At 36.5% G+C, this 17,709-nt stretch overlaps 1 protein-coding gene across 6 annotated transcripts in view; it reads right to left on the minus strand.

The window, feature by feature from the left end:
- Positions 1-17,709, minus strand: part of AP3B1 (adaptor related protein complex 3 subunit beta 1) — a 163,574-nt gene that overhangs the window by 22,361 nt on the left and 123,504 nt on the right. For all 6 annotated transcript variants that reach the window (XR_009747291.1, XM_061475765.1, XM_061475769.1 and 3 more), the window contains 2 exons: positions 7,326-7,557; positions 4,413-4,497 (listed from right to left, as the gene is read on the minus strand). Coding sequence is in view for 5 of the 6 variants with exons in the window: in XM_061475765.1 (XP_061331749.1) it covers positions 4,413-4,497; positions 7,326-7,557 (317 nt within the window). In the remaining variant the exon portion in view is untranslated. The remainder of the gene's footprint in view (positions 1-4,412; positions 4,498-7,325; positions 7,558-17,709) is intronic.

The following is a 17,709-nucleotide window of genomic DNA, read 5'->3' on the forward strand; positions in this document are numbered from 1 at the left end:
GGCTGAGGAATACTCTTCTATTTATATTATTATTTTTTACATCACTGTCCTGGGTTCAGCAGTAGCAGTCATTTTTCTCCTCCTTGGTAGCTGGTGCAGTGCAGTGTTTTGACTTTCGGCCTGGGAACAGAGCTGATAACAAGGATGTTTTAGTTTGGCCAAGGGCTTTGTGAGCCTCATGCTCTGTCAGGGAGGAGGGGAAGCCAGGAGGAAGCAGAGACAGGACACCTGACCCAAACTGACCGAAGAGGTATTCCATACCACAGCACGTCATGCCCAGGAGGTAACTGGGAGTTACCTGGAAGGGCAGGGACTGCGGGGTTGGAGGAGGCATCGGTCAGAGCTTGGTCGGCCTGGGGGGGGGGGAGTTATCGGTTGACTGGTGGTGAGATGTTGTATTCTCTTCCCCTGTTACTTCCTTTATCATTGTTATTATTGGTGGTAGCAGTAGTGATTTGTGTTATACCTTAGTTACTAAACTGTTCTTATCTCAACCCGTGGGAGTTGCAATTTTCGATTCTCCTCTCTGACCCTCTGGGAGTAGGGGGAGGGAAAGAAGGGGGGGAGTAAGTGAACGAGTTGCCTGACTGGGTTTAAACCACGACAATCACTGATAGCTGCTTGACCCAAAATACATCTACTCAAATCCAGTTCACTATTTTTGTCTTGTATTCAAGAAATCTCCACAGATGAAAAAAAAAAAAAGAAAAAAAGGAAGAGGAGGAGCCATACACTAAGTTTCTGCAAAACATGGAATGGAGAAGGTTAGGAGACTTTGCTCATAGTCTTGCTGAAGAAAGGAAAAGACAGTTTCCTGCTTTTACAAGAAAAATGGCTGAAGCGATAGAAGAAATGACAGCAGTGGTTCATGCCCAGCCTCACTTTTTCCAGGATTCAAGAGAAAACACAGCAGTGTGGAAATACAAAAAATCTGACAAGGAAAAATAAAATTCTGCAGTGGAGCTCTACAGTCAATCTGTATCATCAAGGATCTCTTCCTACCTTTCCTCTATGCAATGATGCCTATCTGCCTTGCAATGACTAAGGTCTCTTACTGGGGGTTGTGAATATACAAATGCTTAACTAGGATTCAGTAAGCTACCAGACTGCCAATAACAAACTGCTTTATACTTCTATGTTGTGTATATCCTGCTTGCAAAATCTTAACAAAGTAACCCAAAAAGAAATTGTAAAGCTCACAAAAATCTTTTAAAACACCAAGTTCCTCCATTTATTCCTCTTTAACTTTCTGCTTGAGAGGCATGATTGTGCAGAACACCAGTGTGGCTGAAAGAACGTGCCTCTGGAAGGAGGTCATACACGAAAAATACCCAGAAGAGACATTCTCTTACAAGTACATAATGTAAGCATCTTAATACACAATCTAATAATCTAAATAAATTAATTGGGACCAGTTTTCAAATTAAGGTATATCACCTCTTTTTAATTAGATGTGTGATATTGCTTAATAAAAATAGTATTTATGAGGTCTTCCAAGGCTCAGGCCTTAGAACTCTCCATAATGCAGTTTCTCCTTCATTGTCCTTGACTTGCACAACAGATTCAGAAGAGATCTAAATATTTTATTACTCATATTAGTTTGTACTTCTTACAGTTTGTATTTATTGAACCACTAGTACAACAGCACATCCCCAAGCAGAGAGGTAGTGTTTGCTATGCAAAACACACAGACCATGATTGGCATCTAAGACCAATTGATCTACCCATTACCACTATGTCCCTACCCCCACAAGCTTTACTACAAAGCTATTGATTTAAACGCTGCCGATCGGTTTCCATTTTCTGATTTTGGGCAGGCCAATTAAGAAAGTGAGTAATTGTGATTACACTGCTTCAGGATCAATTACATTTGATGCAAGACAAAGTGCTCCTCTTACAACAACGTTAGGAAAATTATTTTGATCAGGAACACGCTACCACTGAACATGCCTCTAACAAAAATGCAAAATAACTGTCGATGTCTTTCATTAAGATATGTTAGCAGGAAAAACAAGAATATCAACACCTTTCCGTGCACAGTATTTCAACTATATTTTGACTAACTTCTACAAGTAATTCTTCTGTTTGGACAAAAGGTTTTTAATAAATATGACAAGTCAAAAAGGCTGCAGCTGAGTCCTCTGAAATACTGCCCCTGAAACATCACACTGTGCAATTTCTTCAATAATATTGAACACTACCAGGATTTTGAACAATAGATTTTTTAACAGTAAAATAGCAATTTTAATGCAAAGAACATTTTATCTATTTTCATACTGTTTTCTAACAAGTAGCGTTAAAGCAACAAGGCCCTATCAATTAGCAAAGGAACAAAGTAAGCGATTCCTATTCTTAATTTAATTTTAAACTTAGCTTGAGCGCCTTGTCATTGGACTCACATTGTCCAAATCATTAAAATGAATACACCACTGAGGTCTGAGGCAAATCTATTTACAGTGATGTTACTCATAGTCTGGTCGGTGTTCAGGAATATTGATCTGTCTTGTTTGTCTAATAGGAAAATAATAAACAATTACTAGGCAATGTTGGAGAAAGTAATCAGTTTTTATATATCACTAATACAGCAGACCTCCCAAAACATAACGGTGATGATCTGCATAAAATCAATGTGTTATGCTACATTGCTTATCCTCATCACTGCTAAGATTCTCAGCAACAAATGGTCCAAGTTTGGAATCAAATCATTAGTATAGTGAAAATAGGTACTTGAAAAAAAAAATCTCCTCTATTTAAAAAAAGAATGTTTCTGCTTGATAAACAGCATATTTTACTAAAAAGAAAACCAAACCCCAAATATATTTAAGGAAAGAGAGCCTATCCTTTTGAAGCCATCATGAAATTGCATTGCTTAGAAGGGAACTTCCCTTTCCAAACAAACATAGCATCAGGCAACAGTCCAAAGCTGGTTCCAAATTCCAGCAAAGAGCATACAGACCAGCTATAACAACATGATACACGTAATATATATGCTGCAGACATCTTGCTGCAGGTACTAATAGCTTTAAAATGACTATACATGAGCATAGACTGTATAGGAACATGTTTGAGGAGTGGTAAAAACAAATAAATCTAATAATAAAAGCTCCTTGCCCAGAGAGCAAGAAATTTTATTTTAGTAGCGATTCTTTTGGAGTCATTTGGGTACATCTCTATTATTAAGATTTTCCTGCTAACTTTAATAACCAGTAAGTTGCAAAAGCTGTGTTTAGTAGAACTACACCGAAATGTCTACAGTATTCAAGAAAAGGGCATGGAACTTTCTCAAAGGGTTTCCCCGCTAAACTAGAATGCGGCAACAAGAATGTCTATTCAATACCCAGAATATACAAAGTAGTGCTTCTTGCAACAAAATATGTCAGAAAACATTATATCAAAATATGAAAAGAAAAAAAAAGCAGATCTATTTAGTTCCCCTGTATAGCTTCCACAACTATAAGCCTGGATAGCTCTTAAAAGAAGGTGTCTAGCTTTCTCCCATACATTCATTCCTACTGTTTAGACACTGCTACTATAAATTTTCCCTGGTTTCAAATGCTAACGCATAGAAGAGTTCTCACTGGGTGAGCAAGCTCCCTGCTAGCCTACAATGCAACAGGAACTCATACAAAAGAACATCATCAATGTGCCATTAATGAGCATAAAAAGTGTAAATCACGTATATAAGTCTAGTTGGCCAGCCTGTTACTTTTCATTCTCCCTTTAATAATTTTAAATAATCTACAGCATGAGGAGGAATATGTTTCTTTGGTCAGCAAATTCTGGGGTTGGTTTCATGTAGTCATGTTACATAGATCACAAACAGCCATAATAAGCACTCGAGGTAGCAAAACTGCTCACACTACGCACTTTTTTGACTTGTGATTTCTTACAAGGAAGAAGCATACACAAAACACTCCAGCAGGCTAGTCAGACCTGACTGCTCCCTTCAAGGTAGTGTTATTAAGAAGAATCCCAGGAAGAAGGGTAAATAATAAAGATGAAACTCAAGAACAGAGAAGCAATTCTACATCAGAAGAAGAGTTCACGCTTCTGCTTGGTATCATCTGCACCAGGGGAAAAAACAGGACGTCCCAAACACAACCTGTCAGAGAGTTTTTGAATTTATACCTGTGATTTCAAACCTAGATTTGAGCTTACCATCAAATCTGTGGTTTTAGATGTAAGTGTGAAAAAATTTGGAAGACTGAAGTAAACTGATAATCCTTGTAACAGTAAAACCAAACACTAATTTCATCTTATTTCTCTAGAAACATCTTAGCTATACATCATGTTGTGAACTATTCTTCAATTTTTAAATAAACAGCAAGTCTGCTACTGCCAAGTAAACTTCCAATACACACTACTTGTGCCTCCAGATAGCAAAAAATCACCCTCCCTCCCCAGGAACTCACCATAACTGGAAACTGGCGATCTGAGTAGAATCACAGAAGTCAATACCCACTGAAACGGTAATGGATCCTGCAGGCTCAAGGCATTCTACATGAAAACATTTTTAATAGATAAACTACACATGCAAAGCTACAGAAAACCCCAGATGCAAACTCCCAAACTGTACACAATCAGAAAACATGTATTAAAACAGACAAACAAAACCCAAATCAAAACCTCCATAAAAATAGCTAATACTTGTAGCTCTAGATCAAGTAAGTATCACTCAAATGTCACTTAAGTGTCTTGGATTCCATCTCCCCGCAGTCGGTGTACACGAAATGTTGCCCTTTTAATCTTACAGCCCCACTATCAACAAAGTAAGAATTTTTCTTAGAAAGTCTAGGAAAATTTTTCGCAGAAAAAATACACTGAAGTTACATCATTTTACTTATGTACAGATCCAGCACAGAGATTTTCAGTAACACCAGTTTGCAAATGTATGTAATAAAAACCCAATCCGGTTTGGTAAAAAAAATACAGCAAAAAACAATTACAAATATTAAAAAAATTACATTACCACACACAGTAATGGAAAAGACATGAACTTAAAATACTTCATATTTAGTATGATTTACTTATTTCTCAGTATTCTACTTTTATTAGTTACTGAAAGGAGTAGAAAGATTATAAACCCAAAATGGAAGATAATTTGGTGCTTTACAAGCAGTGCAGACGTGGGGACTTCTCAAATTAAGATATTAAAAGACATGCTCATCATTCTTAGTTTCCCGGCTATATCACTATACTGTTTTCTTAATGCTGTAGAGATAAGATTTTGTTTTGGTAAGGAAGAAAAGCTCGTTCTTTACATAAGCAGAGGTACTAAGAACCACCACTGCAGCAGTTTGACTTCTCAAGATTGCAAGAAAGGAAACCTAAAAGCACAGTTAAAATATAGGAATTCAAATAAAAATTATTGGGCGGGCAGGAAAGTGTCTAATTTCCAGTTTATTCACGGACCTATCTGATGCTTTTTAGGAAATAAAGAGTAGGCAGTAGCTCCACAACAACAGGAAACAAAATGTAACTGTTCAAGATTAAGGTCTGACAAATATGGAAAATGTGTATGCAGTTGAGCAAAGACTAATCTAATGCTAAGAAATAAAGAGAAAACAAAGTGTTTCAAGAGGTCTGTGTAAAGCATTGAAAGATTACAGGCTCATGCTCAAATTCAGACTAAACCTTACTGAAGTCTTTGATCTTACTGTTTTCCAATAGGGTTTCAAAGGCACCTAACCCAGCAAGAAAATACTGAGCACAGGGACTTAGGTAAAACAATTTGGTCCATTTCTACTGGCAAAATCAGGACAATTGCCAACATTATTTGCAGAGATGGTGGCAAAACTAGACACAGTCCAGTAGGAATACCTGTCTACACTGACACTTCTTTCATTTCTGCCGGGCAAATTAAAGGATGTGTTTTCCAAATGCTGAAAACAGAAGATACAGTTACAAGAACAGGGCATTTAAACTGAGCTACATAAAATGACAAAGAATGCAGAAAATTTGCATTCAGACAAGAAAAGCAACGTTTTTTGAAGGAACCACAGATGATAGATATATTACTTATTTTCCACCGAAGAAACCAAAAGCTTCACAGGACATATGCCACAATAATGTCCTTCTTGGGGAAATAAATACTTAAAAGGTTAGGACTGTCTTGCAGAACTCAAGAAACCTGAAGTGGATAACTTACCTTTTTTTTTTTTTTAATATAAGGGAAGTAGATGCTACTGTTCCCTAACTGTTATTGTGAGTACAGTATCTCCTGGTCTGATTTACAGAAATACCAGTGTTTTATTTGTAAGCCTTTGTGACTGTATTTCTTTAAAGGGAGGGATATAAATTAAGGATGATGGTCAAAACTAACACGAAATCAGAACTCTGCACTGCAGCCTTTATCAAAGAAATAAACACTAAACAGTTTACTTAACACAAAAATTAGTATCTTTTCTAAAAGTAATCTTGATCAACTGGATAATAGTAAAAATGAAAATGGCTACAAGATTTTAACTCTGAAATAAACTGTAGCATTGTACAACTGCTTTTGTAGCTATTTGTTGTAAATCTGTAGAGCCTTTTCAATATTAAAAATATGTATTTCAATAGCATACAGCAATTCAAGACCAAGAATCTTTCTAATGATGCTAATGCTTTACTGAAAACACAAGTATACTCTTTTACTTCACTGCTGTACTTTAAGAACTTGTTTCTGTATTCTTCTAATGTGACCTGGATTCACAGGATAATGTTCAGAATAGGAAGCTCCAGGAAGACCTTATATCAGCCTTCCAGTACCTGAAAGAGACCTAGAAGAAATCTGCAGAAGGACTTTTCACAAGGGCATGTAGGGATTGAACATGGGGGGAATGGCTTTAAACTGAAAGAGGGTAGATTTATATGAGTTATTCGGAAAAAAATATTCACTTTGAGGGTGGTGAGACACTGGAACAGGTTGTCCCAAAAGGCTGGACAGACAATAATTGTGAATACAAATCAAAATCTCATTCTAAATAGTAGCCCATTATAGCCATTCTGGATTAAAGCTGTAAGAAAATCAAAGTTTGTGGGAAGACAGAAAAGCTTTATTATATCAACTGGAACTGATATAAATGTTATTTGAAAAAGCAGGTAAGATTTCAGGCATGCAAGTTGCTATCTAAGGAGTTATTTTTGATGTCAAATGCAAGTAGGAGAAAGATGAATTAATTTTTTGTTTGTATCAGATTATCTAAGAAAATACAGCTGCATGAGTGTGTGTGTATGTATACATATCTATATGAGTACAGGCATGACTATGCAAACCCCCTTTCCTATGTTTAAAATTTTGCAAAGCATAAGATTCTATATTTTTAAAGATAAGATACAATTACCTATTGGACTAAACTCATGCATCCTCATGCCTGGAGGTAATTTCTTCTCCTTGATGTGAATATTCTCTATCTTGTGATCAGTTGTGTTTGTTACTGTCATTTGCACAGATACCATACGATCACCAAAAATGCATGGCTGTCTTGAGAAGTGATAGCGGGCTGCTAATCCTTTTCCACTCATTCGATGAAGCAGTTCATGTGTTTTTGTTGGCACAGAGACTTGGGTAGTGACCTGTTAAGTACAAAACAAGGGTTGGTGAATGTTGTAAGGAAAGAACAGATAAAATGACAATTAAATATTGCACTTCTCACTCAGCTAGAGCAACTGCTTTCTAGACATAATTTTAGTGAACTATAAACATGTAAGGACATATTCAAATTCACAAACAAATTTCAGTAATAGATATCAGATAACAGAATCTAAAAATAACATTTCTGGTGCTGAGAAATAGAAGCTTTATTTGCCTCACTTTCCATTATACACCTGTTTTCAGTATTTTAAGTCTACTGTTATCTATCATCAATTTTTTTTTCAGAGTTGGAGTTAAAATAATTATGTTGAGCCAACACGAAGTCTCATTTCCATTCCATCAGACCTCAAGGGTGACCCCAAGCCCACGCTGTGCAGTGAAAGTAGAGTAAGAAATTTTCATCTTCTCTTGTTAAAACCATCAAACTATGCGGCCTAACAATTACATCAGGCAAATACTAAACCCACAGTGATATAGAGCAGAAGGATGTTGCCATTTTTAAAACATCCTTGCTGCCAGAAGGATATTTGGCTCCACTCTATCCTAAAGAAGTAGCGTGAATAAAAGACGTTCAGTGTGCAAACAGATTTCCAGAAGATACTGCTGCAAAGGAACTCACAGTCATGGGTCAAAACTGCAAAAGCAAGGAATATGCAGATAAATGCAGAAAAGTGATTCTGAATTCTTTAAACAAGTTTTAAGGAAAGGCTAGGAAGTAACAGGCACAGTGACACCACACAAAACAGAACATGGAGGCTGAAAAAGCTGAATGCTCAGCATGAAAATCTCATTTGTCTGGTCAATGCACTATGAGCTACTAAACTTTACTGTGTATCTGTTTTCACTGATGAGCGTTCATCTTCTTTTGCCCTACCAATAGCTCTGACTGTGTAACCAAGTGAAAGAGACAACTGCAAATAGTAGGACGTTCAAGACTCCAAGCAGCTAAGCAAGGAGAATGGGCTTTTATCTTGCCTTCTCTACAGGAGTCTTAAAGGTTGCTACATTTTCCTGACTACCACATTAAACATGGAGGGGCTGACCTGAAAACTTAGTGAACACTTTCAGTAATATAAGAAGCTGATAAGAGCTGGGATTTAAAGGCATAAAGTGTTACAAAAATGGAAAAGTGTCTGAACAACATTAGGCTGTAAAGAATCCTGTTGAAAAACTTCAGAAGTTAGAGAGCACATAACAAATTTGATCTTCAGCTCCGAGCACCTGTTTCTGAACTAGAAAGCCAGGCTAGTAAAATCCATCACTCAAATGAGTATCTGTAAAGATGAACTATTACATGTTTAGAAATGTGAGCATAACGTTGGTGAAAGCTGAAGAAAACATGAGGAACCGAGTGTGTATTCAGAGGGTGCTTTGGAAGGTACATTAAGTTCCACACATATCATACTGAATGAAGAACAAATAATGAAGGAGGCAAGGCAGAAAATCTTTCCGCCCCCTCAAAACTCAACGAATGTGTGACTGTAATTAGAACAACACACACAGGATGTTACTGAGCAAAAACCTCTAGAAAAAACTTCCACATCAGATTTCACTTTCAACTTTTTACCTGGTGTTTCTTTCTCTAACCTCCAGTATCAGTTTTCTCCATAAACAAATTAATGATTTCAGTCAATGGCTCAAAGTCCAAATGAAGACCAGTAACGAGTGGTGTCCCTCAGGGGTCAGTGTTGGGTCTGATCTTGTTCAATATCTTTGTCAGTAACATAAACAGTGGGATTGGTGCACCCTCAGCAAGTTTGCTGGCAACACTAAGCTGTGTGGTGCAGTTGACACGGTGGAGGGAAGGGATGTCATCCAGAGGGACCCTGACATGCTTGAGAGGTGGCCAATGCCAACCTCATAAAGTTCAACAATGCAGGCTGCTCAAGGAAGTGGTAAATGCTCCACCGCTGGCAGTGTTCAAGGCTGGGTAGGACAGGGCCTTGGCTGACATGGTCTAGTATGAGGTGTCCCTGCCCACTGCAGGGGGCTGGAACTAGAAGACCTTAAGTTCCTTCCCAGCCCTACCATTCTATGATTCTATGATCTACCAGTAACTTTTAATTTGAAGACCAAAGGCAATTTTAGAATATGTCTGAACTGAGCAAACTCTAAAACCCCAACTTTGAATCTGTGCAATTTATTAATACTTTTAAAGTAAACTGGTGAACTTCTCATTTCCTTACCCCTGAAAGATCTCAGGAACAACACTTTTCATTTTCCCATCTGATCAAAAGAAAATACAGCTGCCTACAACAGAACACATAGCCAAATACTTAAATTTCTGTCCCTCTTTAAATGGTAGTAGTAATACCACTTGAAGAATACAGGCACCATAATTTTATAGAGAGTAATTTTTTTTCAGTCTAACAACTAGTCTCTGACGAGCATGAACTTATCTAACTCTTTTGTTCAAGAACATAGTTCAATGCATTTTACAAGACCAATAATGACCAGGTATCTTTTTACTCCTGTGTCATTATACTGGCATAAATATATGATTAGGGTTACTTTTATGTAGTTTATCTTTGAATTATATTCATAAAGTAATGACTTTTGTGACAAGAGTTGAAGGGTGGGGTTCAAAGTGGCAGTGCTCATGCCATTGCTTCCTCCTGGGGAGTAGATCATACTAACCAGTACAGTGACAAATGTCTCCTGACCATCTCTCAAAATGAGGATCAAAAGACTAACCACACTGAGGGTTTTATGGTTAAGGTGAATCTTCCCACACCCCTTCCTGAAAACCTGGTTATTTGATTACCTCCCTGAAATAGTGGAGGCAAAGTAGTAAGCGGGACTAGAACCCTAAACTTCCAGAGAGCTGATTCTAGCCTCTTCAAAGACCTACTCAGAGGAATGTAATGAGACAGGGCTCTAGACAGGCCTGTAGACAGCGGTGTTCCCCAGGGATCAATATCAGATCCAGTCTTATTCAAATTATCAATGCCCTGGATTTTTTTTTTTTTGTTTTGTTTTGCTGATGGTATGAAGCTAGGAGCAGCGGCTGATACACCTGGAGGCTGTGCTGCCATTCAGCAGGACCTTGATGGCCTGGAGAACTGAGCAGAGAGAAACTAATATGATTCAACAAGGACAAGTGTAGGGCACTGCACCTGGGGAGGAAGAATCCCAAAGATGAGGACAGACTGGTGCTGACATGCTGTAAGAGCAGCTCAGCTGAGAGGGACCTGGGAGGAGTGTGGCCAGCAGCTTGAGGAGGTGACCCTTCCCCTCTACTAGTCCTATTCTGGAGACATTCAAAACCCGCCTGGATGCATTCCTGTGTAACCTGCTCTAGGTGGCCCTGCTTTGGGGTCTGGAGATGCATCTTCAGAGGTCTCCTCCAACCCTAATGATTCTGTGATTCTGTGACAAAACGTGACCAGATTTCTGGCCGTTGCAAAATGAATGGAAAAAGTACAAAATGTATGGACCTTCACAGTTCCTCAGAATTCAAAACATCTTGTAAATACAACCCCAAACTTTAACAGATTAATATGATTAGATTTCTGGAAATAACTGACAAGGTCAAACTCTCAAAAAACACCTCAGCTGCCAGGAAATAAGAAAGGGGTACTTCAAATAATAAATATCTTATTGATACATACAGACAAAAGCAGTAACAGGGTATTAGCAGAATCACACTAGCACGTGTTACTTAAACCACTGAGTTAAGGAATAAATCTTAAGTTTTATGAGGTATTTTAAGTCTTATTTTTAAGTTAAACTTAGCCTTCAACTTTCAATATTTAGCTCAATTTGAGTTGACATGCGTAATAGAAAACTAATGAAATGGTTCACTCATTTTTCATTAACAAGCTTACAAAATGTTTTATTCATGTTAAAACAAGTATTTTGAAGTATACTACCTTATCTATGTTAACATATAGGTAGTTTTATTGATATGATTTAATAGGAATGAAAACATAAAAATTTAGTAGTCAGAAGTCCAACATTTAGATACATATGCATACACGTATAGCAAAACCTTCTAACTAACTCAAACCTTTCTGAAACTGTCCTGTGATTTTTAGATTCTAATCTATGCCCCTTTTTGGCATTACTGCTCATGTTTTAGGCCTGATTTCACTCATGAGCCCACTTATTTTTATTTGCAGTATCATACTATACAGAGCCAGAGACAGGTAAAGGACAGTCAGAATAATGACGTTATGTTTAAATTGTCTTCCTTCCCATAGAATGTGAATTTTCAGTTGCATTTAACGTGGCACTACCAGAAATAAATAAAATGCATATATGCTGAACAAAGGAATTTAGTTCTGGAAAATTAAAATTCCCAAGCTCTCTACTTGTTAGCAAGGGTTTTGAGCTGGCAAAAGGTGGCGTGACTGTAATGCAGCCTATTTAACAATCACATCAGTCTGGTAAACACAGTTTTTTGTTTTCATTCTAAAATACTTAATGCATAGAATTGCAATACTTGAAGAAACCCATAGGGCAGATACCTGCAACCACTCTGGAGTTAAAATAATCCTCCAGAGAGTTAACACAACAAGAAGCATCTAGTAACCAGGAGAGAATCTCCTACAAATCTTACACAGCATATGTTTAAATAACAGAAGTCGTTTGTGTACCTTCAGATGGTTTATGAAAATAACCAATCAATTCTGCAGACACAACATTATTTCTAAAGGAAATCTATGTGACTCATGATGCCTGCAGATACACAGAGACAAACCACACATATTTTATCAGTTTATTACAGTAAGCAAATAAGCGTGGAATGAGAGTGCACATAACTGTCTACTTAATGCTTACTGAAACATTTATAAGAGCTGTTATCTCCCTAATAACAGACAGACAGTGTGCAATTTTAGAGAGGAGAAAAGCTTCATATTTTTTAACACTTCACTAAAAAGTAACTGAAGAGTGTAAAATGAAAAATACTCTGTGCAGTTAGCTGGTAATGGACCATATTATCAACTCAAGTTAGATTTATAGGATACAAACTAGTCACTAATAGTTATTTTATGACAATAGCGTGTCTGCTTTTTTTTGGTGAAGATTATTAAGATTAAACTTGCAAAACTTTTTTTTTATACAGCTGTTTAGAATAACAGAAATAAAAGATTTTAAAATACAGACTGTCCTCCCACCCCAATTTGATTGAAAAACACCAGAAATTAAAGGTCAGCATAGAGACTCCACAGCAGTATCACGTGAACACTGTATTGGTGAGTCAGAGTGGGTCCCAGGCTAACTGCACGTGTTGAAAGATGATCCATCACCCTAAAAGCTGCTTCAAATATTTTTAAACTACTTCTTATGCAAGAAGGTAACATCAGAATTTTGCCTTAAAAATTCCCTACTCATTAACCATCTAAAGGGAAGTTTAAGATCACTGACAGCAGTTTTGGCTTTCTTTATACAACACAGCTGACTAGTTACAAACCACTGAATCCTCTGCAAATAAGCATGCTTTTTTCGCATGCTCAGTGAGTCTTCAATAACTAAGCTCAAGTTAATATAAAAAAATGGTTTCTATAATTATTTAAAATAAAGAGCATGATATAGTCTATTAAACCTACTGCAGAAAACAGAGCTGGACAGACTTTCTTATATGAATCATAGAATGCTTTGGGTTGCAACGTACCTAACATATTATCATTGAGCACAAAATTATGTATGTTGTCTTTTTTATTTTGTGTTTGTTACTCAGCTTAATAATGCTGCAATAATAAGCATAGATTTATTTTTGATCCTGATTCAGAAATGTATATATGCTTGGATAAAACATGTATTACTGGAAAAAAATATTTGCTTCCAAGAATGATGATAATAATAGTTCTATTGCTCTAATTTACATTATGTTAAAGCAGTCGACTGAATCATTTAATCTAAGTATCCCCTCTACTGCCCTCCTATTGGCAATATCCATGACATAATCCAAGAATTACCTATTGAGCTGTGAGAGCTATATCCTCTCTTACACTCACTGTAAGGTTATGCTCCAGTAACTTCGCAACAGCTAAGAGGAGAAGGGCTATCATGTACCTCAACCACATTTACATGATCTTTCAACTGAAGCTAGGAGAGCAACTTGCTATAATTCTATAGTAGTAGAAAGATGGAAAACTAAGCAAACAAAGGAAAGACAACTACTGGCAAAAAACTACTCATGATCTTTTGCTCCACTATCAGTAACACATTGCCTCATAGTCACAAGGCAATGTCTTCCTTATATAGCTCTTAAAAACAAAGCATAATTCATTAAAAAATACAACAAAAAGCAAAAAAAGAATGTAAGAAAAAAAATGTCAACATCCCACTCTGCATCACTTCAAGATAGCAAAGTAGCAAATCCCAGCATCAGAGCATACTTAAATTACACCAATATGGATTGCCAAACTAAGGACAGCATCCCTCTGATAGGGTCAGAGAAATCAAGCAAGGAAGCAAGCTCACACCTGCAGTCTAGAAAAGTAACAGGATACCACAATTCAATTTGGGCTATTTTATTGAGATATACACTTGAGGACATAATGTCAAACTCTGGCAAATTTTTAAAATCACTTTTCACCAAAGGCACATTTAACTGGTTTACATCTACAAAAAAACTTCTAAAAGCCATGCCTGCTAGGTAGTCCTTCAATTTCTAATACATCCTAACTCCTTTCTTTTTGCATCATCACTAATTTCTAGGCTCTACAATTCCCTAATGCTTAGTATGTCAATGAGGCTAACTGGAAGTCAGCATATCAATACTCTTATCTTTAGACCAGTGTTGATTTTAGACAGTGTCAGACAATAGAAAGTGAGTTCCAAAAATTCTTACTGAATTTCAACCTTGATAAAATAATACTTGCGTTTATAAAAACTTGAGAGGAAAACAAAAATCAACACCCCCAAATAGCTCCCACAGATCTTTATGTCACACAGAGATGAATCTCAAACAAGAGAGCACTTTTATTATACTGCCCACAGTCTGCCTCTGTCAGGCTGGCAAAATTAACCCTTTTCTCTACCTTTTTTTACTCCAGTATTTGTATGTTCTCAAGCAGGTATAAAATCATCTTTTCAAACACCAGTATGTTCAAGGTAACTGTGAATCTAGAGATATTAAAAATCTTTCATAATATGGTTCTCTTGAAATATAACCAAATAGATTTCCAGTTACTATCAGAATAAAAATTAAAAAGTATTCCTCTCAGAGCACAAAAATGACTACATAATCTAAAGGAACCGGAATTAGGCCTTAACCTGGAGTTCATGAATAGCAGAAAAAATCTACTAGTCCCATACCAGATTAATCAAGCCCTGAGTGTGCACTTGTTTTGTGTTTTATGTGTAACATGGGGCCAGTGAGACAGATTGCATTTTGCATGTATAATAGAGTTTAAGGCTTTTATACGACAACAACACATGGTTTTGTTCGAGATTTGGCATCTTTGCCTTCTCCTTCTGCTGAGCATAATGGATCACATGAATAATCCCACGAAAATATTAGCAAAATCTTTTTAAAAGCCACATAAGAAAGAACTTCAGTAGCAACAAAATGGGAATAGTCTCATGATTAAGTAAGGGTTATTACCCAAGCACAAAGGAAAGTGCTGAATTCAGTATCGTAATTATGGGCCACAAACCTTGGTATAAATTCAAAAGTGAAAATTCTTCACCATAGGTACTCTGGGATCACCAGTGGATTATGAAAAGATTTTAAACAGATAGGGAGGGAGAATTTTTTCTTAACTGCATTTTCAGAAAAAAAAAACATACATTCAAGGGCTCAAACTGTATCCCAATCCAGGTTTCAACTTCTAGAATAACAGTGACCAAATCAACTGGTGAATTCAAACTATGCATGGGAAACCTCAAGATTTACCATAATTTTGTCCTATGTATGCTTCTATGAAGTAAAAGGATGACAAGCCTGGTGGTTAATGCATGTGTGTCTTTCATCAAGCAGCATGCTATTTTAAACTCCTCTGGAATAGTAATTAGCTGGTTTAAGGAAAAGACATTCTCTCAATATACAAACAAGTAATTTACCTCAATTTAGTGATTTGATGCTTTCAGTGACCACCTAACTTGAAATTCTGAGGAATACTTGAAGTAATTTTTGAGTTAGAAAAACAGAATAAGGTGGCAGCCTCACTTGATGTCCCAATTATGAATTTGAAATAGTAGACGCTGCTGAGAGATTCTGGCATTGAGTCTAAATGAATTCAAAGAAGTTCCTATACATGGTTTCTAATACACTAGTTTGATTTTAGCAAACAGCCAGTACTCTAGAGACCTCTAAAGTTAAAATGTACTGAACCCTACTGGCTATAATGTACAATTTTGCACTTAGGGTTATACTATAACTACTCCTGCATATTTTTTTTTTCCAATAGAAGCACCAAGTTCAAATTTTCCCCCAGAAAAGTACCTCTTTTGTCAGGATAAACATACGAGGTAAGCTGAAAAACTACACAGTATTACCTACCAGCTGAAGAGAACTCAGGCTATAAAACACTATATTTGATATAGCAAAGACATTTATGAATGCTGAAATGTAAATTACATCTTTGACAGCTTAATACAACTATACTTGAATCTTGGTCACTATATTTTTGTTGAAAAATACAAGGCATTATTTTGGCTTTTGTCAGTATGATCTCATCTATATTAGCACTTCCTCAATGTAGGTGTAGAATCTCTGTATGTACTGGAATGTATTCCTTGTACAGGATACTGAGGTACCAATTTTCTCCAAGTTTTATTTCATTTTACATAAAATGCTTAAAGCTGAAAAAAAAAATCTCTATTCCATACTTTTTGAAAATTAGCTGACCTGAGACGACTGCTAAAATACTGCATTTCTGTGTTCTATTTTCCTTGATCTTCACTTGATCACCCAATAGAGTTTGTAGTCTATTAAGAGACAAAGAGATTTATTTATAGCCAGTTACCTTCAGCTTCTTTGTTTAAACTCAAAAGCACATATTTTTTTTTAATCTTTTTGAACTCAGAAACAAAATTCATGCCATCAAATGACTTATTCAGCCTCCATTAGGACTTTTCTTTTCAGACTCATTAAGAAGAAATGCCACTCAATCCCATTCATACACAGCTCAGAGGAATGTAAGCAACATGCACAGCATACTGCCAAAGAAAACCTCACCCTGTGCACATCTCTAATAAAGACTACTGTACAGACACAGATCCTGAATATAAGCACGCTGCTTTATACAGTTGCTGTGGACAAAGTTAAGTCCCCCAGTTCATGACTGGAGGCAAAGTAGGTAGGTATTTTTTTCTCATTTACTTCTCAAATTGCCTTAGTACTAATATAGAGTATTTATTCTACTATCATGTAAATCCTCCAAATACTGTTAGTCAACTGAGCACACATAGCAGCAGGAAGACTGTGACAATGACCACTTATCAAAACTTATGACATTTAAAAGCTACTTTTAATACACAGATGTATTTAATAATAGTTTAATTTTATGATTTATGTAGTAAGTAGATGTTCTAATGTTGCTCGTATAACAAAGCTCCTTCAGTGGAAACAACAGAATGATTTTTGTACATTTTTCATAAAAACATTTCAAACTAATAATAGCAAAAGTTTTTACACAAACCTTCCCTTACAGCCATGAACTCCTAAACTGAACTATACAACTAAAAGATCTACTTCATAGCCCTTACAAATATAACTTCTGAATTTTTCTAGCATCTTTAAATCCAGAACATAGATTCTAGGGACTAGAAACACCAAGTGACACAGTATGCAGCCATATAAATACCTAAATATTTCCTAATCCAAATGATCAAACATTCAAAATGAGAAATTTCATCAACAGCACAGCGACCCAAACTAATTCAGGAAGACTCCAGAACTAGGCATTGTTCACCAAGTCATTAGAAAAAAAGAATGCAAAAATATGGTGATTATGCCACTAACTTTTAAATCACACCTCTTTGATGACACTATATGTAATCACAGCATGATTCAACAAAGTCACCAGTCTCTCCAATATCAGGAGTCTATGGCATAAGAGGACTGAAAACATTTCTAAGTGATTCTTGTCTGACAAAACAGTGGCACATCACTTAAAACTTTTTAAAAAAACAAACTTAACATGGGTCTGGAGGCAGGCAATGGAGGATATCCCACTTCC

This window comes from Pezoporus flaviventris, unplaced genomic scaffold (genome assembly GCF_033815535.1).
Source record: "Pezoporus flaviventris isolate CSIRO_AGI_PZ_B2104156 unplaced genomic scaffold, CSIRO_AGI_Pfla_v1 ptg000090l, whole genome shotgun sequence".
Classification (NCBI taxonomy): Eukaryota; Metazoa; Chordata; class Aves; order Psittaciformes; family Psittacidae; genus Pezoporus; species Pezoporus flaviventris.